Source organism: Myotis nattereri (genome assembly GCF_964212035.1).
Source record: "Myotis nattereri genome assembly, chromosome: 7".
Classification (NCBI taxonomy): domain Eukaryota; kingdom Metazoa; phylum Chordata; class Mammalia; order Chiroptera; family Vespertilionidae; genus Myotis; species Myotis nattereri.
Genome location: NC_138082.1, coordinates 22,759,164 through 22,781,825, shown reverse-complemented (window position 1 = coordinate 22,781,825; position 22,662 = coordinate 22,759,164). Strand labels below are relative to the sequence as shown.

General features: G+C 56.7%; 1 protein-coding gene across 2 annotated transcripts; it reads right to left on the bottom strand.

The window, feature by feature from the left end:
• Window positions 1–13: 13 nt before the first annotated feature.
• Window positions 14–22,662, bottom strand: ASIC4 (acid sensing ion channel subunit family member 4). 2 transcript variants are annotated; one of them, XM_081095187.1, is made up of 10 exons: window positions 21,977–22,662; window positions 6,107–6,251; window positions 5,882–6,009; window positions 5,532–5,694; window positions 4,961–5,017; window positions 2,936–3,089; window positions 1,696–1,787; window positions 1,541–1,620; window positions 1,051–1,155; window positions 14–866 (listed from the first exon to the last, which is right to left on the bottom strand). In XM_081095187.1, the coding sequence occupies exons 1-10, from the start codon at window positions 22,556–22,558 to the stop codon at window positions 753–755; spliced, it is 1,620 nt and encodes a 539-aa protein (XP_080951313.1). In that variant the 5' UTR covers window positions 22,559–22,662; the 3' UTR covers window positions 14–752. The 2 variants fall into 2 exon arrangements, with proteins under 2 accessions (XP_080951313.1, XP_080951314.1); XM_081095188.1 differs by lacking the exon at window positions 4,961–5,017.

Here is a 22,662-nt window from a genome sequence, read left to right as displayed (position 1 = left end):
CAGAGAATTCTTTATGCCTCTTTATTCCTAATTTTGTCTGCACTTATAAAACCAGACTGGAGACGCAGGCCTGAGAAAACTTTCTCCCCCACCCCCAAGCTCAGCCAGGGTCTGAAAGGTTTGCCTGCTCCTTGTAGAGGGGACTCTGGGGGTGGGGATGGGACAGGGGGAATTGGGAGCTGGGCCAGGCCTGCTGGGCCATCCGCTCCCCCTGCCTGCATGGAGTGGGCCTGGAGAGGGGCAGGAAGTAGGAGAAGCCCAGCAGTCCCAACTCCTGGGAGCCCGCCCTCTCCTGCTGACACTCTAGGGCTGGGACCCTGGCTGTCACTGAATCACCCACCCCCATAACCCCACCCATCTTCTATATCTGTACTCCACCCCCACCCTGTCCTCCCTAAATATATACAAATGTACAGAGGGTTCCACCCCTTCTGGGGTTGGCCACTTCCTCCACCTCCCTCTCTTCTCCCCTCTCTCCTCCACAGGGGGCCATGGTCTGCTCTCCAGCTCTCCCCAGGCACCAACCTGGGAGGGGGTATGGACAAGAAGGACCCTTGTGCGAAGCAGCTGGCAAAGCAGCTGGCGCCAGGGTCGGTGCGAACAGGAACTGAGTGTCTTCCCAGTGAGCACCACCCTCTCCCTGTCAGCCTTGGGCTGCCCACAGGCCTTCTGTCCTGGGAGCAGGAGGAGACTATTTTGGGGATCCAGGGAGGAGTCCCAGACGCCTTGGTCCTTTTAGACACCGCATCATCCTAGCAAGCGAAGTCTTCAAAGAGGCCTCCTGCAGGGCCGTGTGGGTGGTGGTGGTTGGGGAGCAGGTTGCTGGCTCCCCCACCTTCAGCCCGGCCCCGGCTCAGACAGGGACTCTGCAAGGTGAAGAGGGAGAGTTCAAACCATGCCCTGAAGCATCACGCAGCCAACCTTTCCCTGTCTCCTGTGGCAGAGGCTCCAAGGGAGCCCAGGGACCCCTCTCAGGCTGGTACAGAAACCATGAGGGTGCTCCGTCCTGGGAGAAGGCGCTGGCTGCATCCTCTCAGGGCTCATCCTCACCTGCTCCTTCAGTTCCTGCAGCCCCAGGGTGGAGATGCCCCCAGAGGAGGTCCGCAGGGGGGTCTTGGGACGACGCCACAACCTCTTCAGCCGGTCCCAGGACACCTTGGGGTTCAGGGTGAGGGGACAGTTGTGGGCTCGGGAAACTTGGTAGAGGAGAAGGGCAGTAATGAAGTGGGGGAAGAAATATCCTGGCATCTCTCCCTGGTATTGGTAGAGGAGAAGGGCAGACTAGCCAGGTTCACCTTATAGCACTTGCTACCCAGCAAACCCCAACTAGGACTCCCGACCCTCTTCCCCCACCCCCTTCTCCTGACTTCTCAGCAACTTCAGGCCTTCTAGTCAGTCAGGGGACCCTGGCAAAGAACCCAGAGCTTGACTTCCCGGCAGCTGGCTCCTCCAGGAAGCCCACACTCCCCTCTGCTTTTCCCGCAGGCCCCCCCTCTCCTCCGCCAGCTGTGTGGTGGCCCCCGACAGGCCCCTTCCTTGCCTCATAGATGTAGTCGAGGATCTCCAGCAGTGTGAGGATGCTGGCCCCGATGAACAGGCCCATCTGTCCCCCGAGGTCTCCTGGGGATCATGAAAGCGGGTCAGAGGGAGCAGGCCCAGCTGACCCATGCCCATGGAATCTGAGCCAGGTCTCACCCAACAGGGCTGACAAGCCATAGGCTGCTCGCTGTTCCATGGCCTCGGAGGTCAGTGCTTCAAAAAAGACATCTAGGACCAGGAAGTTCTCCCTGCAGAGGCAGGAAGCAGAGTGTCCATGTGGGATCACCTTCCAAGGAGGTGGCTGGCAGGGACATCCCAGATCCAGCAGATGCTGCTCTGAAATCCCTTGCGCAGGGAAGCTGGTGACTACCCTCAGACACCCCAAGGCAGTGAGGGGAGGCAGTTCCAGATACATGTGAGCTTCACACTTCGAGGGTTATCAAAAGGCCTGGGAGAGCAAGAAAGCCTGGGCCTGCAGATTCCCGCCTGTCTTCTCCTCCAAAGCAGCAAATAGTGTTCATGTTGCCTCATCCCTATCCCTCTCTAGAACCTTCAGTGGCTCCCTATTGCCCAACAGTCCACTCCAAAACTCCTCTTCCACACTTCCAAGACTGCCCACGATCTGTTGCACTGTGCCTTCTTATTAATCTGCTTTCTTACCTGCTTCTGGTCCCCCTCCTACTCAGGCAATCTCCGCACCACCACACAGTTCTCTAACTGAGATGCCACCCCTCTCTCCTCCTTTCTCTTCCTCTCACAGACCCAGGCTCCTCAGAGGCCCAGCTCATGCCTACCCTGCTTCCCTACCCCATGCCCATTAATCTCGCCTGGGGCCTGAGGAGCTTACCACACCCTCACACATGGGCTCATCCACAAATTGTGGCATGGGTTTTGTATCATAATCATCTGTCTTCACAGGACCCAGCACCGGGCCTGGCACCCAGAGGATGCTCAGCATCTGTAGACTGGCCGCTGGGTGCCAGACCCAGTGTCCAGTGTGGCCCCTCCTCATTCCTCTCCCAGTCCTTCCAGTTTCTCTCCCTCCGCACAGCATTCGCTCAGCATGCATTTAGCAGCCCCAGGTTGCTGAGGAAGGAAACACATAAACGGAGGGCTCTAAAACAATGGGTGCGTGCAGTGACAGAGACAGGGGGCTGTGGCAGCTCAAATGAAAGGCATGTGGACCAACAAGGACTTCCCCGGAGGTGGAGACAAAGGCTGTGACTTGGAGGATGGGTGGGGGTTCGTTAGAAGAAAAGGACTGAACACATTCCTGGCAGAAGGCTCATTATTAACAAAGATGCAGCCTACTCCCCGTCTCCATCATGCACCAGGTGTGGAGGTGGCTTCCACCACACACACATGCACACACGAACACACACATGCACACACATACCGTATGTAGGTCTCATTGCGGTTGTACTTCCTGGCCAGGTACCGGGCTGAACCCCTGTTGGGGATCCTGACCATGGAGATTTCTTTCCCGTAGCGGGTCAGGTTGCAGGGAGTAGGACAGAAACATGGGCCCTCGGAGCCCCCACCCAGGGAGTCTGCAACACAGAGGCACCAACTGCAGTGGGGGTGGGGGGTGGCCCACAGGCCCACCAGCTGCAGAGGCTGTCCTGAGGCAGCCATGCTCACACTAAGGGCTTTTACTGGCCAGCACTGGCACTGCCTAGAGAGCACTGGATGGGGGAGAGGGGGCGGTCCCTTCCTGGACCAGCTTCAACTACCCAACAAAGCAGATGAAGACAAAGCTCCCGGCACCCTCCCACAGGCTTGTCCCTCTGTCCCCAGCTCCCTGGGCAGCAGGGAGGGGCGTCCTCATGGCTCAGAGCTCATCAAACACATGAGGCCTCGGACACACAGAGGACTTGGAGAGGACGCTGGGATGAATGGGTGGATGGATGGGTGGATGGATGGAAGGACAGACGGAGAGACAAGAGAACAAGCGGATGGACAGGTTTGTATGCTTAGTAAGCTGGGTTTTCTCTGTTCACACCTTCAGATCCACTCTCCATTCTCTGTCTTTCACTGTGCCCACGGGGCTGAGCTCTGCTAAATGCATCACCTGACTCCCTCATCCCCTGGCTTTGGGTTGGGAGGCCCCAGCAGGGTCAGAAGGCCAGGAGGGGAGAGATACCAGGGTATTTCTTTCCCCGCTTCCTTACTGCCAGGCCATAGTTAGCAGGGCCTTCATTCCTCCTCTCGTGACCACAGCTCCTGCCCATCAGCCCTCTCTGTGAGTTCCAGGGGGCTCCCCTCCTGCACCCATCCAGGCCTGGGGGAGGAAAGCCTGCTGGTGTTGCTAGTTCTGTGAAGTCTCACCATCCCTTGTGGTTTACTTACCCCTGCTCACACACCTGCTCCTTCACTAGCATCCTCCACCCGCCCCTCTGACTGCCGCAGGTGAGTGGGACAGGGGAGGCCTCAATGAGATTCTCCTGCCTCAGCCACTCAAGCCCGTCACTTCTCTCCTCCCCTGGCCGCATCATCTGGGTTATGGCCAGGCTCTTCCGACTCACCCTGCTTCTAGTCTCACCCCGCACCTACCCATTTCCCCCATGTAATCAGAGTCACCTTCCTAAAATCAGATAGTATTCTTGCCTTGCCTTAAGCCATTGTTGGCTTCCCAGAGCCTCCTCTATCCTTCCCCACCCCCTCCGCTGTGCTTTGCCCTCCAGCCACACTGATCTTTCAGTGCCCCAGACATATGCTTTCTCTGGCCACAAGGTCTTTAGCATGCGCTCTTCTTGCTGTCTAGAACATGTCCCCTTTTCACCTGGGTGACTCTGACGTACCTTCAAGTCCCAGTCTCTGTCCCTTCCTCTAAGAAGCCCCTCTGCCTTCCCAGGTGCATGCACCTCCCTGGGGCCTTGTAGAATCTCTGAGGTTCCCCTACCCAAGGACTAACACACTGTGTCTTGATGCCTATCCACAGCCTTGCCGGCAGTGAGCTCTCTCTGCAAGAGCAGGGCTCTTGTTCCCATGCACACACCAGCACAGGCTGTAAATGTCTGTTGAATGAATGAATGAATGAATGAATGATGAATGAAGTGCAGGTCAGACAGGACCTATGGACAGATGGGGCCTGCCTTACCCACACTGGGAGCCAGCAATGCATTTTTCCTTACACCAAGAAAGGAGTCATTTCACTTCCCCAGAGAGGCAAGCTCATTCTGAACCAAACCTACAAGTCTGGGTTCTCTGCAACCCCTCACCCAGCTGCCTCCACTTACCCAAATGTTCACACCTGCAAAGGTCTTCAGACCCCTGGAGGTATGGGATAAGGCTCAACCCCCAGGAAGAACCCCCAGGAAGAGACTGGGAGGAGGAGAGCCAAGGTTGTTAGGTGAAGGGTAGACAGAGAGGTGAAGAGGAGGGTGATGGAGAGGCAGGAAAGGGAGCAGGCAGCACGGACCCAGTGTGTGGTCGGCACACTCAATGTAGATATTTGGTGGGCAGATGGTCTCATTGCCTGAAAGGAGAGAAGATTATTCCTGGAGTCTACGGTTCCATCCCCTCTGTCCCACCCCATTCCCAAATGTGGGCACACTTGTGCATGCACACACACATGCACACACATGCCCAAGGTGTACACGTTTGCACATACACACGCAGGCATGAATGTATACATGCTCAAGCATATAAGCATGTAAATGTACACATGCATATAGACATACAAATATATGCACACTTGTGTGCACACATATGCACACACATTTATATACATGGATTGAAACATGTGCACACAACCCCCAGAAGTACACAGGTATATATGTGCATGGTCATGTGTATGTATAAATACATGTCATCTGTGTGCATATGTTAAAACATGCATAAAATCCCAAACACACACACTCACATGGGTATAGACATGCACACATGTTGCACACATGCACCTGCCCGTGCACATGAGCAGTCCTCTGCCCCTGGAGGTTCTGGAGCCTGGCAGGGTGGCACAGAGGGTCGGCAGGGTGGTGGGTGCCCACCTGGCATGTGCACCATTCGGCAGTGGCAGCGCTGAAGCACGGCCTCCTTTTCACAGCGCAGCCGGCAGGCAGACACACTGTAGGCCGAGTAACCCTGAAGCTCAGGCTCCCTGAGCCCGCTCTCCGCCCGGCAGTTGCCCCAGGGCTGGGGCAGATAGGTCAGCTGCAGAGGTGGGCATGATGGGGTCATGCCCAGGAGTACCATCTGGCCCTCCAGTGCCCACAGCCCCAGCAAAGTCCATGGGTGGACTGGTGGGCTGTGAGCTGGGAGGGCAGGTCTGGTCAGCATCCCCTCTAAGCCCAAAGGCCCAGCCCCGGGCCCAACCCAGTGCCCAGCTGGAGGTGATCACCCGCTGTTCCTGGCAGGACACGAAGGTCTGGAAGCCTGGGGACACGCCGAAGCCCAGCTGGTGGATGTAGGGTGGCTCCTCCTGGCTATGGATCTGCACACGGATGCCAGCCTCAAACGATGTCTCATCTGGACAGTGGAGAGGGGGACCTTTGGAAAGCCATCCCCGGCAGCTGGCCCCAGCCAGAGTCCCCAGGGCGGCCCTGTCCCTTTCCCGCCTGCGTACTTGTCTCTCTCCAGATGGGCAGGTACTCCTCCTGCTGGATGTCCAGCATGATCTCCAGGCCACTGCCCATGCCCCCAGCCCGGCTGGGAAGGGAGCTCTGCGGGTCTGCATTGAAAGTATAACACTTCCCATAGCGAGTATAGACCTGCAGGGTGAAAGTGAAGAGAAGGGGAGATGGAAGGAGAGCTAACACTCCTTAGGTTTCCCTGCACCCCCTTCCCTGCCTGGGCAGCCCTGTCCCATATTCCAGGAATCAGTCTACAGCCCAGCCTCTCACCTGAGCTCCATCTTTTCTGCTGACATCCTCCCTTCGATGATTGAAGGCATCCCTAGCTTAACAAATCAATAGCAGAATTCTTGACATCTTCCCAAATCCTGCCCCACCCCCCCACCCCCACCACCACCACCACCATTCTCCTTCTCTGAGTGAAGGGCCCCACTATCTACCAAATTTCTCAAGTCAGAATCCCTGAAACCTCCCTTTCCCTCACCAGCAACTGTCGTGGGCAATTCTACGTCTGAAATCTATTTAGAATTCACCCACTGTCCTTCCACATTGCGTCCCCCTTTCACCACCATCGCCCACCTGGCCACAGTGGGCCTCTAACTGCTTTCCCCTCGCCCACCCTTGCCTCTGCCTCCAGGCCGTTCACACAGTAGCCAGAGTGCTCCTTCCACCCAAGTCGCCTGTCAGCTTAGAGCCCAACAACGGCTTTCCATTCCCTGCAGAACAAAGCCCGACTCCTTCCCTCGCCTGAAAGTCTGCGTGTGATGGGACCCTTGCCTACCTCTCCTGCCACTCCGCCCCCGGCTCTGACAAATTCAACCTCATGGTGCGCCTTCCTTCCTCAGACCTTTGCTCACTGGGGTCCCTCCCCTGGAATGCCTCCCCCTCCCATTTTGGCAGGGCTAGCTGTTCACCTCGTAAACCTCAGCTTAAGCGTCTTTCCTCACCACACACTCATATACCACTCACGTGCACAGTTCCACCTCCACCATCAATCAACATGTTTGTGGATTTGCTTAAAGTACTTATCAACACCTGAGATGATCTTGTTTATCTGTTTGTCTCTTAATTCAATGTCTAACTCTCCCCCACCAATAGACTGCACCTGCCCCAATGCGGGGGGTAGGGGTGGAGAGGGACACAAAGGAGTCCTTTTAAAAAATATTTTTTTATTGATTTCAGAGAGGAGGGGAGAGGGAGAGACAGAAATGTCAATGATAAGAGAGAATCATTGATCAGCTGCCTCCTGCATGCCCCACACTGGGGACCGAGCCTGCAACCCAGGCATATGTCCTGACTGGGAATCCAACCGTGTCCTCCTGGAGTCCACCGCAGCCATTCAGCCACACTGGCTGGGCAAGAACTGTTTAATAAACAGTTACTGCAGCGCTGAACAAAGCCCATCTTCTAACTCTGCAGAGAGTTCTCCAGCATAGGCACCAGATGGCACTAGCGCCCTGGGGATGGAAGTTGAGGCTCCGCTGGGGACGTAGCTGTGGTGGGAATTTATTCAGCAGCTGGGGTGGGGAGGAGATTGAGGGAGAGGTGGATGCAAGCCCTCCCCCGCCCCCCGCCCTGCCCGCCTCACCGCACAGAGCCCCTGTGTCAAACCCATCACAGGCAGCACCTTCCCTGGGGGCCAGGGGTCGGCGCACTCAATCACTCTCTCTCACTCCGCCTCCCCTCTCCTTGGGAACATTGCTACACTGGCAAAACTGGGAAGAAGGCATGAGGCATGTAAGGGAAAAGATATCCTGAATGCCTCAGAGGGAGGGTGTAGAAGGGAGAGGGGTTGGGTTGAGAGCAGTGGGAATGAGGATCTGGTTGGGGGACCGGGTTAGGTCTCCCATCCTCACTAGGTGAATCGCCTCCCCTCTCACACCATTCTTCCATCATCCTAATACGCTGCCTCAGGTTCCTAAAACAAAACAAGCGCCACGCATTTACAAAACAGGGCCACATCCACTGCTGCCCCATTTCACCCACTCAGCAACCTGGTATCGGGTCGGTTGAATTAGCCAGATTATTACAGACAGGAAACCGCAGCTCAGAGAGGTGATGGGATTTGCTCAAGGGTCACACAGCTCATCAGTGGGAGGAGTGTATTCATCTAGATGTGGGTGCCCGACCCCCCCCCCCACCAAGCCCACTCTCAGCCCTTGTTTCCGCCCCATTCCGCGGACATGTGACCCAGCACCCATCCCCTTTTCTCCGTTCTCTATACCCTCCTCACTCTTTCTTCTCCAGATCTGCTGCCTCTCAATTCCTCACTTCCTCGCCTGTCCCTCCCCTCCTCCTTCTGCCCTCGCTGTCTTCTGGGTTCCAGTTCTTGACTCTGTCTGTGTCACCCCTGGCCAACTGCCTGCCATGTGTCCTTCTGTGGGGCAGCAGTGGACATCGCTGGCAGTTCCAGAGCTTCTCTCTGGCCCGGGCACTGTGCTAAATGGGTAGCATATGCTTTCCAATTGCATCCTCACCACCACCCTGTGTCCAACAGGTGAGGAAAGCGAGGCTTGGAGAGGTGAGCTGATCTGCCGAAATCTCCAAGATCAGTGCTTCTCAAACTTCAATGCGTTGATGTGCACGCAGAGCACCTGGGGATCTTGGTAAATGAGGATTCTGATTGTGTTGAAGGTGTTAGGGGGCAGGACTGAGATTCTGCATTTCTAACCAGCTGCTGATTGCACTTTGAGGTGAAGAGGAAGAGTCCAGCTAGACCAGTGATGGCGAACCTATGACACGCGTGTCAGAGGTGACACGCGAACTCATTGTTTTGGTTGATTTTTCTTTGTTAAATGGCATTTAAATATATAAAATAAATATCAAAAATATAAATCTTTGTTTTACTATGGTTGCAAAAATCAAAAAAATTCTATATGTGACACGGCACCAGAATTAAGTTAGGGTTTTTCAAAATGCTGACACGCTGAGCTCAAAAGGTTCGCCATCACTGAGCTAGACTAACACTCTCACCAGAGAGAGGGACGCCCTGAGGGGGGCTGGGTGCAAGCTATCTGCCCCCCCCCCCCCCAGTGGTGTGGGAAAGGCAGAAGGGACTATATAAGCATTCGCCCCAAATTTTAAAGCACCCACCCTCTTCCTATTCCGGGCCAAGATGTTGGAATCAGCTTTTGCTGACGCAGCCAGTTTTAAGTATACGCTCCAGTTGAGAAGCTAAACAAGGCATGAGCTGCATGGGGACCAGGGTAGTAAACTGCTCACTCGTGTCTCCCAGCGTGCTGCACCACCTCGGCAGAGCCCTGACTGCTGGCTACTCGTGGTCTTCCCACATCTCAGCCTCATCCGTGCGACTATGGACTGTCTGAGGCCAGGAGCCCCACTTGACCATCTTGGCATCCCCAGAGCCCAATGCAATTTGCAGAAGGAGACATGAGATGGAGGGAAGGAGTGCAGAGCGAACACTATCAAACAGCCCCACTTAGTACCAGGTCCTGCGCTACGTGCCTTTGATCTATTTTCTCCTTTGAGCTGCCAAGGTAAATATTACCTCCACTTAACGATGAGGAATCTTAGAGAGGGACAGTGACCTGGCTAAGGACATACAGCAAGTAAATGACAGCAGGGATTCAAACAGAACTGAGCCTGATGCCAAAACAGAATGCTTATAAAACACCTGGTAGTGTTTAGCAAATGAACGACTCAGGTAGGTCTGGGCCAACCTCTCTACCTGATACCTCCAACAGGTACACACAGACACACGGCGCATGACCCTGAGCTCAGCCCTGTGCAGGGCCAAGCCCATCGGCGAGGCTTTGGCTCTGATGGCTTTGGAGGGGAGTGGTTATCTGGCACCCCTGCCTCAAGTTGGCTGTGCAGAGTGGGTGTGACAAAGGGAGCGGGGTAGAAGGACTCTGAGTCTGATGTGTATACTTTGCAGGAAATGGACAGGCCAGACTGGCAGGGCCAGGCCACCTGCACCACCTGGGTCAGGCCCGGCTGCTGCGCAGAGCAGAACGTTGCTCTGGAGACGGCCCCTGGGTCAGGCAGGCAGCACAGGTGGAGCCGCCAGCTCCTAAGTGGCAGAACATTTGTGGCAGCACAACCACCGTCTCTTCCATGGAGACGGCACGGCCACTCAGGCACATGGCCCCACTGCTGGCCACTGCTCTCTCCCCCTGGACAGGCCTGAAAGGAGGGCATGTGCACAGGAGCTGAGAGTCTAGGGCTCAGCCACGGGAAGGGGCAGAATGTGACTCGATGGGTCAGGGGCTATCTCCAGATCACCCACCACCAGCCCTCTGCCTCTGTGTGCCAAGCCAGCTCAGCCAGGTTCAGTGAGCCTGAGAGGGGGCGGTGAAGGATTGAGAAAAGACAGACAAGAGAAAAAAGCTGGGTCTCGGTGGGACGCTGTTCTCTCTGATGGAGAGCTAGTGACAACGCCTATAAGCCATGTCTTTATTTTATAGCCAGATTCCACGAGGCAAAGTAAGGGCGTGGTCACAACGTTCTCGTGGGTTTCAAATCTACTCAGTTACATGCACCTGAACTCTATCAAGCCCACCTCACTCAGCTACGTGGGACCACAGGTTTGGGCCATAGGTTCAAGCTTACAACTATAGCCTTTGGCTATAATTGTGCTGAGAGGGCTTTGCCCTCCAAGCTAGGACTTGCACGTGGCTTTGCCACGAGAGGACGGTCCCCTCTCATTAGTCTGAGGCTTGAACCTGTCCAAAAACTGTGGCTGCTCTCCACACCTCTGGACCCTGTCCCCATGCCAGACCCCACCCCCTCCCTCAAAAGGCCCTCCTCTTCTCTGCCCTTCCTTGCTCTCTGCCTTAGTTCCCAGGTCCACCCTCCTGGCCCTAGGCTGAGCACATGGCCTCCCAGAGCCCTCTGGCCCTAGGCTGGACAGCTGAGACTCTGTCTGCGCTGCATGCAGACCTTGGGCTCTTCACCACCTTCCTTCTGGCTAGCCTCTACCTGTCACTCCCGGATCACCCCCCTGTAGTGTTAGCCTGGACCAGCTCTGGGTCGGTCTGTCTCCCTGGCCTCTGTCCCCTGATCTGTCTGTCTCTCAAGTCCCTCCTCCTGGCCTGTCTGTTCTCAGCCTCTAGTCCATCTGGCCTGTTTTTCTGTCCCTTGCCTTTTGTTGGCCTGTCCATCCCCCTGGCCTCTGTCTTTCCCTCCCATTGGTCTGGCTACCACCACCCCTCCCCCACCACCTGGCACCCTATTCCTTTGCTGTCTATATCTCTATCTTATTTGCTTTCCTCCTTTCCTCTCTATCGCTTAGTCCGGCTGTCCAGTGTCTGCTTCTTGTGTTCCTCTGAGACTTTTACCTGGGCCTGAGGCTGCTCCCCGCTCAAGCCAGGAACCCCTCCCTAGGTGCTCCCCTTCTTCACCTGGCCCTCTCTCCAGGTCTGCCCCAGTCCATGATCAGGGGTTGGGAGAGATGTAAGCGGCTTTTCTCAGCCCCCTGACTTCCGTCTATCCACAGCTTCCATTTCCCCTGGCTGGCTTGGCTGTGTTTTCTCCCATCCCTCCCCACCCCTCATCCTCCCGCAGTCACAGAGACCATGGGGTTAACAGGCAATTAGCAAGTCCAGGGCTCAGAGCTGCAAGGGAGAGGGCCCAGCCTCCAGGAGATAAGCAGCAGCCAGGAGCAGCCGAGTCTGGGCTAATCCCGGAGCTAATCTGCAGCCTGGGCTTTATCTCTGCTGCCTTTTGGGCACCCTGCCTCTGCCAAGGCCCTGGCACAACACCCCCCATTTTTCCATGGCAGCTTCATTTCCTTCAAAATTCCATCAGCCCTCTGCTGCTGCAGTCCAGTCTCTTACTAGTACTTAGGCCCCTGGGATCATTGCCCTTCAGCCTGCAGTGCCCTGGGGTCCAGTGGAAGGGGTGCACCTGCATATACCCTGGATTGTGACTAGCACCCCCAGGTCCGAGAGCTCCCAGCCCAGTTTTACTCAGGGGTGGCACAAGCGTCCAGGTTCGAAACCTCCTTCTCTATTCTCACCAGGGGCAGAGGAAGAAAGATGGCACCAACTCAAAAAACCTGGGGGGTCTGCACGGGGGGGGGGGGCCTTGGAAGTCACTCAGTCCAAATCCTCATCGTACAAAGGCCAAAACAGAAGCCTAGAGATGCAAGGTGCTTATCTAAGAACACACAGAAAAAAGGGGGGCAAGTTCAGAATGAGAACCCAGTCCCCCCACCCAGGGGCCCCAGCTTTCTCCACTAACCACAGTCACCCCCGGGGAGTCAGGAGAGCCTGGTCCCAGCTCCAGCCTGTGTAAGCTTGGTTAGTAAAGTGATTTATTGACTTCTTTGGACCTCAGTTTCCTCATCTGTCAAGTGAGGACAGAAATTCCTGCTTGATTTATTTCACAGGGTGCTTGTAAGTCTCAAAATAGACGATATACATGAAAGCCATTTGCAAAGCGAAATCATATACATGATGCCTCAATATTAGTATAATAAGAGTGCTGTAGAGACCAATAAGAAGCAAAGCGGGGCAGAGATCAACCATTGCATATGGTGCCAGGAGTGGAGCCACATAAGTTCATAACTTAGGGGCAGGGCACAAATCTTGAAGCCTGACAAACAGGGTTCAAATCCTGACTGCCACCAACCTGGAACGAACAACCTAGGTTTGTGGTTTCACCTCTCTGAGCCTCGGATTTCTCATCGGTACAGGGGAATAGGATTCCTCCTCGTAAGATTAGCCAGGAGGATGAGAGATCAGTTCAGAGTGATACACAGTAGGTGCTCAAGAAAAGGGGGAGCTTTTTTGGGCAACTGCACTTCCTGCCAAAATGGTGCAGCAACTTTGATCTTTTATTTCCCCCCACACCCCCCACCCCTCACAGGGCCTCATGCACCTTGGCAAGGGCTCTCTCTGCATTTTGGGAGAGACAGCGCTTTCATAGAGGCCAGAGCGAGACCCCCAGGCTCTGAGCTCAGGCTCCCCCACAAGATGGGAAGCAATACCGAGGGCACAGGCCAGAGGCCCAATGTGGTTCACACGTGGGACCTGCCCTTAATTGTCTATAGGATTTGGACGCAGTCATTTTAACCTCTTGCATCCTCCATTTCTCTTCTGGTAAAATGTAAGTAAAAAATAGACACCCTTCAGAGGTACTTCAAGGGAAGAAACAATGTACATAAATAAGAGCCACAGCTAACATTTATTGAGCCTCACTCTGTGCCTAGCACAGTCCTAAGTGCTTTGTTAACTCCTTAATCCTCACAAAAACCCTAAACTGGAGGTCTCTAATCATTTGCACTTTACAGGCAAGAAAGGAAGCCCAGAGAAGGTAAGGAGCCTGCCAGGTCACGCAAATGTAGTGGGGCTGGGGACCAGGCAGTCTGCCGCTGAGTCTGTGCTCACAGCCACTGTGCGATGAGATACACCTGGCCTCGCACCAACAAACAGTAGGTGCTCAAGAAACAGTGTGTTCTAACAACACGTATTAGTCCAACACTTGAGCCTGTACGGTGTGTCAGGTGCTGTGCTTGGTACTGGGGACGATCCAGAGAACAAAACAGACAGCCTCTGCCCTGAAGGAGTTTGCTGTCCGGCTGCAGAGACATTCATTCATTCGGAAGGTGTTTACTGAGCACTTACACTCTGAGCCAGGTGCAAAGCAGTGGACAACAAAACTCCAAGCACACAGGCATCGACAGACCATTACTAGCAGTGACCGGTGCTATGATGGGGGCTGGTACCAGTTCTCTGACAGTGGAACCGGGGTTCAACTGGGTGGGAGAGTAAAGCTCCTCAGAGCAAGCCCAATCGCCCACCCAGAAAGGGCATCAGACCATGCCAGAGTCAGACAGAGGAGAATACCCACTCCCCAAGCAGGCCTGGCCCCTCCCTTACCACACGGCCAGCACAGTCCCCCAGCCCTCACCCCCACGGCCCCCCAAGTGCTTTTCACGGCTGCCTTCCTCCTGAGGTAGAAGTGCTGTGGGTTAGGAGGAAATGGGCGCAGCGGGGTCTGTTCACATCTAAATGTGGGAGCGGGGGTCTAAGCCCTGTGACTCAGGCTGAGGCTGAGCTGGAGCTCGGGGCCCCAGGGAGCGTGGGGCCGGGCGAGAAACCCTGGCCCCAGGCCAGCGCGCGTTTCCACCGGAGAGGAGCGCTCAGGACTGCCAGGCGCAGGGAGACGGCCAAACCTATTCCCAGGTACCAGTTGCCTAGGCCTTAAACCCTAAAACGTCAACTTTCCAGGCGGGAATATTTTTAATTTGTAACGAGGTCTTTCCCCCGACATTCCCGCCCTCGAAGCAAAGTTATGTGTTAGAGTTTTGCTTACACCGAGGAGCACACATCCCCAGGCCCCCTCCCCCGCCAACCACCCCCACCCCCACCCCCAACCCCCGCTCCGACCCGGCGGGAGTTCAGGAGCCCAGACTGAGAGGTGGCAGGGGTAGTGGCTGTGGCGACTGCGGTGGGTGGCAGGGTGTACGCCACTCAGGGCCCCACTGTCCCCACCGCCCCCCAACCCCACAGACACCCTGGGGACCAGACCTGGCCAACCCGCCCCAGAGAGCCGCACCCAGCGCCGCGCGCTCCTCTCCGCCCCTCCTCTCTCCCGCGGGGCAGGCATCCATCACCGCGCCCGAGCGCCCTCCCTCCCGTCTCCTCCGGGCTCCGGCTCTCCTCCCTGGGTTTGCCTCATTTGCATTCCCTCGGCTCCCGGCTCCTCGGCAAAGTGACCTCCGCACACAGCGGCGCCAGAGGCTTCCACTGCGGAGGGAGCCACCGCCGCCCCCCGCCTGCCCCGGGGAGGGGCGAGGGGCGAGGGGCGAGGGGCGCGAGCCTGGACGGCGGTGCGGGGGCCGGGGAGAGGATGCTGCAGAGTCGGGCCGGCTGGCGGCCTGGGAGCGGCGGGAAAGGCCTGGTGCGGAGGGGCGCAGAGGGACTCGGGAGGGATTTGAACCCTCGACCTCGGTCCCCAGCGGGCGGGACTGGGACTTGGAGGGCAGCGCCTGGCCAGCAAAGCTGCTCCCCAGAAACGGAACCTCTGCTTGGAACCTGGGGTTCCCCGAAACCCCGTTTCCCTCCCCCTATGTACACCCACTGGAGAGGGGCCAACCGTACAGGGCCGTCGCCCAAGGGTCCCCAGCCCTCGCGGGGCCGCCCAGCCCCCGGCCTGCCCCCCTGGCCCGCCGAGCCGCCGCCGCCCCTCCCCCCGCTTGGTATTTACACCTTTCACACATTTGTAAGCTATTATCCTGTCCACGCTTAGTCACCGCTGAGCCAAGCGCCACGGATTTAGCTCCTTTAATCTTTCCTCCTAAATCAATCCTCCATTTCCCCTTAATCATCCGGTGGCTCCTCTCTGAACTCTCGCTGCTGCCTGGGCTGCTGCAGCCCAAGCCTGTCTCTCTGGAACGGCTCCCCCTCCAACCCAAACCGATGTCCCAAGGGCACGGTGAACATTTAGGGGTGGGGGGATCTTCAGCGCTGCCAGCCTCTGGCCTGGGAGCCACGGTAAGAAGTGTAGACACCCTCTACTCCTCCGGAAAACAGAGCCCTCTGAACCTTCCTTTCTCTCCCTCCCTCCTCCACCTCCTGCCTTGCCACCCTCATTCATCTGAGATGGTTCCAAGACCCCAAGCCTGCACCATGATTTGCAAAAAATAATAACCCAAAATTCTGCCTTCGGGCTTCTTGTCCATGGTTCAGGCTGTCCCCTCCCCAGCTGATTTAAGGAGGTGGCATTGCTGGGAGAGCCTGGCAGGGCAGGGAAACACTGATAACTCACCGGCCTAAGGCTGCCCTCTCCTCCGCCACCAGGGTGGCTGTCCAACTCTCCTGACCACCCTTAGTCTGCACCGGCGTTCACTCCCTGCCCTCTGCCCAGGGGTCTCAACCTGGGCAACCCTGAGGTTCTGGTGCTCCCACCTCCGTGGCCCCCATTCCTGATCCTGCCCCAGCCTGGGCTGAGCAGAGGCAACCCTGCCGCCAGCCACGAGAGGGAGCAGATTCCTCCGAGAAGCAGAAGGGCAGGGGTGGGAGTCCAGGAAGAAGTACGGGTAGGGGAGGAGAGGGGGACGTGGGGGCCATTTCTTCAAATGCTAATCAGCATCTTCCGGCAGTGCCGCGAGACGCTGAGCTGATAATGAGCCCAGCTCGGGGCTGATTCCTGATTAATGAAGAGGCCACAGGGCTGCTGAGTGGGGCCGGGTGGGGCACGTCCTTCATAGCCCTCCCGCTGCCCTTGCAGACCAGTCCTCTGTAACAGTAACAGCCCCTGTCCTTGGCTGCTCCACCAACTCCACTCAAATCCCTGGCTGCCGTCTCCACGGGCCAATGAGAAGCAGCCAGACTGAGAGCGCCCCCTCCAGGAGGGCCTGGGGGCAGCAGCCAGTAGCAGGGCGGAAGATGAGGGCTAGTGCACTGGGTTTCTGCAATCTGTGAGTTGTAGGTAGACATCAGAGTATTATTTTTTTAATCAGGAAAAATTTTGTTAAAACAATCAAGGCTCGCCCTAGCTGGTTTGCCTCAGTGGATTGAGCGTGGGCCTGCGGACTGAAGGGTCCCGGGTTCGATTCCGGTCAGGGGCACATGCCTGAGTTTCGGGCTCAATCCCCAGTGTGGGGCTGCAGGGGGCAGCTGATCAGTGATTCTCTCTCGTCATCGATGTTTCTATCTCTCTCTTTCCCTCTCACTTCCTCTCTGAAATCAATCAAATATATTTTAAATAATAATAAAAATAAATAAATAAAATAATCAAGGCTCAGGGCTTCTCTGGACAAATTGGAAGAGGTTTTCAGTTCTCCTCAGACCCCACCCTTCCCAACTGCATGCCCTTCTAGACCGAACCTGCCTGGCTCCTGAAGGCAGGACCAATCCTGAACTTAGATGTTGAATTAAATGTTCTCAAGTTTCATGCCTCAGGAGAAAATAGACCAGGGAGGGCAGAGGGCTAGGGGGTGGGGATGAGAGGTAAGCTCATCTGGTAGGAAGAGCCCTGAACCAACCTCAGTGGATACCCCCTCCCTGCCTCAGGCCCTTGGAGCCAGTGGCCAAGTATGGAGTGGGATATGTGTCAAGTGGCCCCTCTCACACAGAGGATAGGGGGCAGAGATGGTCAACATGGGCCTCACCACACCAGGAAGGGAACAGGCTCAGGAGGAAGCTTGGACAGAAGGCAGCGGTTTGCTAAGGGGCCTCGAACTGGGGGCCAGGAAGCCAGAGAATGATAGAGGGCTTGCATGTTGCTCTCCTTGCCTCGTAGCTGTCCTGGTGGCAGCTGGGGTGGAGCTGGGAGAGGAGGGAGAAGGACAGGGAGGGGGACTGCCCAGCTGGAAGAGGCCTTGTCTAATTGTGCCTGATTAGTAGAGAGGAAGAGAACAGGGCGAGTGATTAATAGTCTCGGCAGTCACCAGCATGTGCAGAAGGAGGGGCGGAAGGGGGAGGGAAGCCAGAGCCCAGAGGGAACGGAGACAGTGAAGCGCCCACAGGTCCCTGGTCACCTGCCGCTCTAGGGGCTGCCTGGACCCTACAGAGAGGGGCAGGGTCCTACCCCTGTCTCCTCAAGGATTCTCCTTCTCCCCTGTGCCTCAATTTTCCAGACAATAGAATGGGAGAGAAAAGACCAAGGCCACATCCTGCACCTGGGAAGAAAGGTGCACTGCTCATGTGGTGTTTCCAAACACCTCGATGTCCCCATACACAGGCTCTATCCTCAGCTCAACCTGGGACCTCAGCCCAGAGATTGGATGCCAGGCTTCCGATCACAGCCCGCAGCTGTCATCTTACGTCCTTTGATACCAGTTGGCGCTCCCAGCCCCACCCAATCGGGCCGTCTGAACCTCGTTCCCAGGACCAGAGCTGCTCTGTCCAATACTGCAGCCACGAGCCACATGAGGCTATTTGAATGGAACATTCATTTTCTCTGTCACACTAATCACATTTCAGATGCTCAAAAGCCGGGGAGGCTAGTGACTACCATGTGGGGCAGCACATTTCTGTCATCACAGGAGTCCTGTGGGAGAGCGGTGATCTCCAGTGTGTGCTCACACTCCTGCACCTGTGCCCGGGTGCATGCATGTTTGGGAGGTTGGCTAGCATGGGAATGCTCTAATAGGGGAGAGGGGAGTGCGGGCCTCAGGGAGAGAAAGGAGGGAGGGCTAGGTGAAGGAGTAGCGAAGATGCCAGTGTCTGGGTCAGAACACGGCAGGCAGTGCTGGGAACAGTCAGGTTAAAGACAGCCAGGAGTTGGGTGGTGGCATTGTAACAGCTGACACTCCCAGAGTGCACACTAGGAGCCTGCCAGGCAGCGTGCTAAGCCAGCTCTTGAATCCTCACCGCCACCCACATTTTTTAGGTTCGAATATTCTATTGAATGGCTACGGAATCTGATGCTGAGGGAAGCTTTTTTGACTCCTCCAAGGGCACACAGCTTAAAGGGTAGAGCTGAGGTTCGAATCCACATGGTCTGGCTCCAGAACCCACACACTTGACTGCCATACCGTGCAGTCCCCAGCTGAGAGGAGATGCTGAATCTTAGAGTCATCCTTGCATTTTACAGCTAAAGAAATGACGCTTAGGAAGAAAGAGTGATTTCTGCCTTCTAGTAAGTGGGCAGGCTGAGAGCAAGCCGCAGTGGGGAAAGTGTAGATGGGGCTTGGAACATTGGGGCGGGGGACCAGATGGCGGAAGGAATCAGGGAGGAAGGGGAGAATATAGGTGGTGGTGAAATTAGGAGGTGGAGGTGGGAGCGGCTTGGTATGAGACCGAGTAAGGAGAGGGAAGGGAAAGAGGAGAAGAGCCGGGTGGGCTAGGTGGAGGGCAGCATGGGCGAAGAGGCCAGAGTATCCTCACCATCCAGGAGCCATCTTCTCTCTCTCCCCCTTCCCCTTTCTCCTCTCCAAACCTCGTCCAGCCCAGCGTGGCTCATTCCTTAAACCTTCCCAGTTCTCTTTGGCCCAGAGTAGCCTCCCTCTCTGAACTCAGGCTCTTACCATCCAGGTACCTAGTTTGGCAATTAATCCTGGCACCTCATGACACCGGTTGGTGTGCATGGCTGGTTAACGCTTGCGTGGCTGGTTAAGCTTTTGAGTGGCCCTGTCCCCGTTCCACCACAGGACTGGAGGCTGCTTGAGGACAGGGATTGGGCAGTAGGGCTTCCCTTCTTTGTTCTCCTCGCAGCACCTGGCAGGGAGACTGGCCCAGAGTGGTGCTCAGAACACCCCGTTGATTAACTGAGTAAGTAACTGATTGGGAGTCAGCGAGGGGATATCAGGAAGCGTGGGGGTGGGGTTGGGGGGGAAGCAATTGCAGTGGTAACAGAAGCGAGAGCAGCAGCTTAGGGGACTGGGGGAGGGTGCATTACCCGGAGTAAAAATAGGCTGGAAAATGTGACATTTATTAACTTGGATTCCGGAGGAAAGGTCACAGCAGAGTGGGGAGTGGAAAGAAGGAAACGGGAAAAGCAACACAAAACACACAACAGCCCCTTCCTTACCCAAAGCGTGTCTCTGTCACCGGCCATCTCACCACTCACACCCTGGCCGTTTCTCCACCAACCGTCCCTGTATCCATCTCCCCACCATCGACCCCAAATCTCTATCATGGCTCCATGTTCTCACCACAGTTCATAATGGACCTCACGCCCTCGTCAGAGACCCCATTCCACTTCTCCCATCTTGCCACAGCAATATGCCCCAGCTTCCTCAATGCCATAGTTCATGGACCCCCATCACAACCCATAATCCCAGACCCTGTGAATTTGCAGCAGCCTCAGCCCTAGAATGCCAGGTCCAAAGGACAGTTACACTCAGCAGATGGGGAAAGGGGTCCAGGCAGAGGGTATGGGGTCTAAGCTGGGTCGGGGAGACGGGGAGCACGATCCAAAGAGAAATTTCTTCCCCTCGATGCTTGCTTTGCCCCTCTGCCCCTCATCATCCTGCCACAGCCCCAGAGCTGAGACCCACACACTTGTACTATCCTTTTCTCCCCAGCCCCAGCGCACACAAGGGCCTGTGGGAGATCCAGCTTCATCTCTCTGGGGCATCCCCAGGATTCAGACTCGCCAGCCTTGAGCAGGGGACTCCCTCTTCCCGTATCCTCTGGCACCTGCTCCTCTCCTGAAGGCCAGGCAGGAACCCCCTGCCTCCCTCACCTTGCTTCCCCATCCCTCCATCTCTTCCTCCCTTTCCCTCCTGCCAGGGTTTCATCACCCTTCCCCTTCCCTTTCCATCCCAGCCAGGGCCAGGACACAAACTCCAGCTCAGGGACACAAAGCACCCATTGATTTCTGCCCCAACAGCACCTGCTAAGACCGGGCTCTGTCCCCCCACCTCAGACGGGTGAGGATGCCACATAGAAGAGCCCCACGGATCTGAAAGTCTGCATTCACACTGCACTCCCCACCTCTTCTGGGGGACACTCAAGCGCTGGCTTTGGGAGCAGTGACTTTCTCATAAAAGAGGTTTGTAGCAGGATGGCAGGTTAGTGCCCTGACTCCTGTCCCAGCACACCCCTCTCCCTCTGCCCCTCCCCCCATTCCTACCCAATGGCAGGAGGACCCCGAGGCTGCAGGAGGGAGGCAGGCACCTAGTGGGAGCATGTTTCCTGGTGATATTGAGGCAGTGAGTGAGTGACAGCCTGGGTAGGGGTGGCCCGTCCATATGGAGGGAAAGTCCCCCGTCTCTTGGGCTGGCCCTGGAGGCTGGGCTGAAGTGGGTACCATGTTGACAACATATATGTGCATATGCATCTGGGCAGTGGTAACACGCATGAAAACACTCACATACACAATGCTGGGAGTCAGCTGGACTGGGACAGGCATCCCAGGCACCAGGAATAATAGATAACCCCTGACTGGGTGAATGGAGCACTGACAGACAGATGGCATGCAAGACCCCCACACTCACATACATGGTGAGAGATGGCAACAGCAGTCCCCACATGGGGAGCAGGGTTGAGAGAGATGGGGGGTGTCACAAGAGGGCATGGCATCTACTGCGTGACCCCGTGATCCTTGGCAGCTAAGTAAGAGCTGGGATGTGTGCACAGAGATATGTAGCTCTCTAGCTGTGTGGGTGTGCAGGTGTGCACGTGAGTGTAATGGCAGGGACACTGAATGTGTGTGACAAGGAGTGTGCAGGAAACTGTGTCCCGGAGCCATGGGTGTGTGTGTGCGTGTGTGTGTGTGTGTGTGTGTGTGTGTGTGTGCTGGGCAGCAGTGAGGGTGAGCCATGCACACAAGAGTGAATGAGTGATTCTCAGTGTCAGAGCCAGAGCCGGGCAAGGGAGCAGCAGCAACCAGGAAACGGAGGGAGGGACTGGAACGCGGGAGAAGCTGGAGGGGCAGCATGAAAGAGGGATGTGTGAGGGAGTCTGTGAAAGGGGGTGTGTGTGAGAGACAGAGACAGAAGAGACACTGACACCCAGTGTACACGAAGATCCTCTCCATCCAGCCCGCCGGCCGGGCCAGCTCCCCAGGAGGCAGTTGGAGGCCCTCCCTTGCTGGAACCCCCCACACCACCTCTCCCCTTCACCCTCATTTGGTGAGGAGAAGAACCCAGAAGCCACAGAAGAAAATTGGGGTCAGTTGGCCCTGCCGTGGTGTGGTGCATTCCTTCCCTGCAAGCTGACCAGCTTTGGGGCCCCTGGGCCCCTCCAGGACCCCCAGCCCCAGACCTGGGCACTGCGGTGGCAGCAAAGCCAAGAGGAGGAGCAGCAGCAGCGCCAGGGTAAGCCCCTGGGTGTCCCCAGCTCCATGGCTGGGGAGCCAGAGGGAAACACCAGGCTTGGGGGAGACTCGAGGCCAGCCTCTGGTGGCGGAAGGAAGGAAAACCCCGCTGAGGATGCCCCCACGCACCACCACCACCACCACCCTCCGGCCACCCCGGGCCAGGCGGGCCAGCTGGCAGGACTCACCACAGAGAAGTTGCTGGCGGAGCAGTGATGCCCACTGAAGTTGCAGCTCTTGAGCATGTCGGCAAGCTGGTGGCCAGTGCGGTTGAGGATGTCTACCATGTCAGGCTCCGGGTAGCGTAGACCGGCGGCTCGGTGCCCGTCCCGGTCTTTGGGGGGCAGCCCTGTCAGATTGGCCAGGTGGAAGATGTCGGCGTCGCTGAGTGCCGAATGCCGGAAGCGGTTGATGTTGCAGAGGGTGACAGCCGGGAAGCCCGCCACTGGGGCTGGGGCAGCGGGGTCCATTGCCACCAGGTGAGGCCAGGTCAGGTAGCCCCGGGCCAGGCCTGCCGCCTGGTACAGGAAGGCGGTCAGCGAGGTGAATAGAGCCAGTGCCCACAGGGTTCTACGAAGTCCATGGGGGCCTGGGCCACAGGCCCGGCCCAGCCCGTGCAGAGTGCTCTTGCTGGCAAAGGTGGCCAGGTCCCGGGGCGCTGCTGCCCCCCGCGCAGCCCCCAAAAGGCTCTGCTCATCCCCTGCCTCCTTCTCCTTGGGTTTCGCATCCTCCTCTGCAAATTTGATTTTGCACACAATCTCGATCGGCATCTGTCCCCGGCTGCTGGAACTGGCCAGAGCCTCCCTGCCCCTGTCCCTCCCTGGCCAGCAGCCCCCGGTGCCCTCCGGAGTGTCGGTGGTGGCAGCGGCTGTTC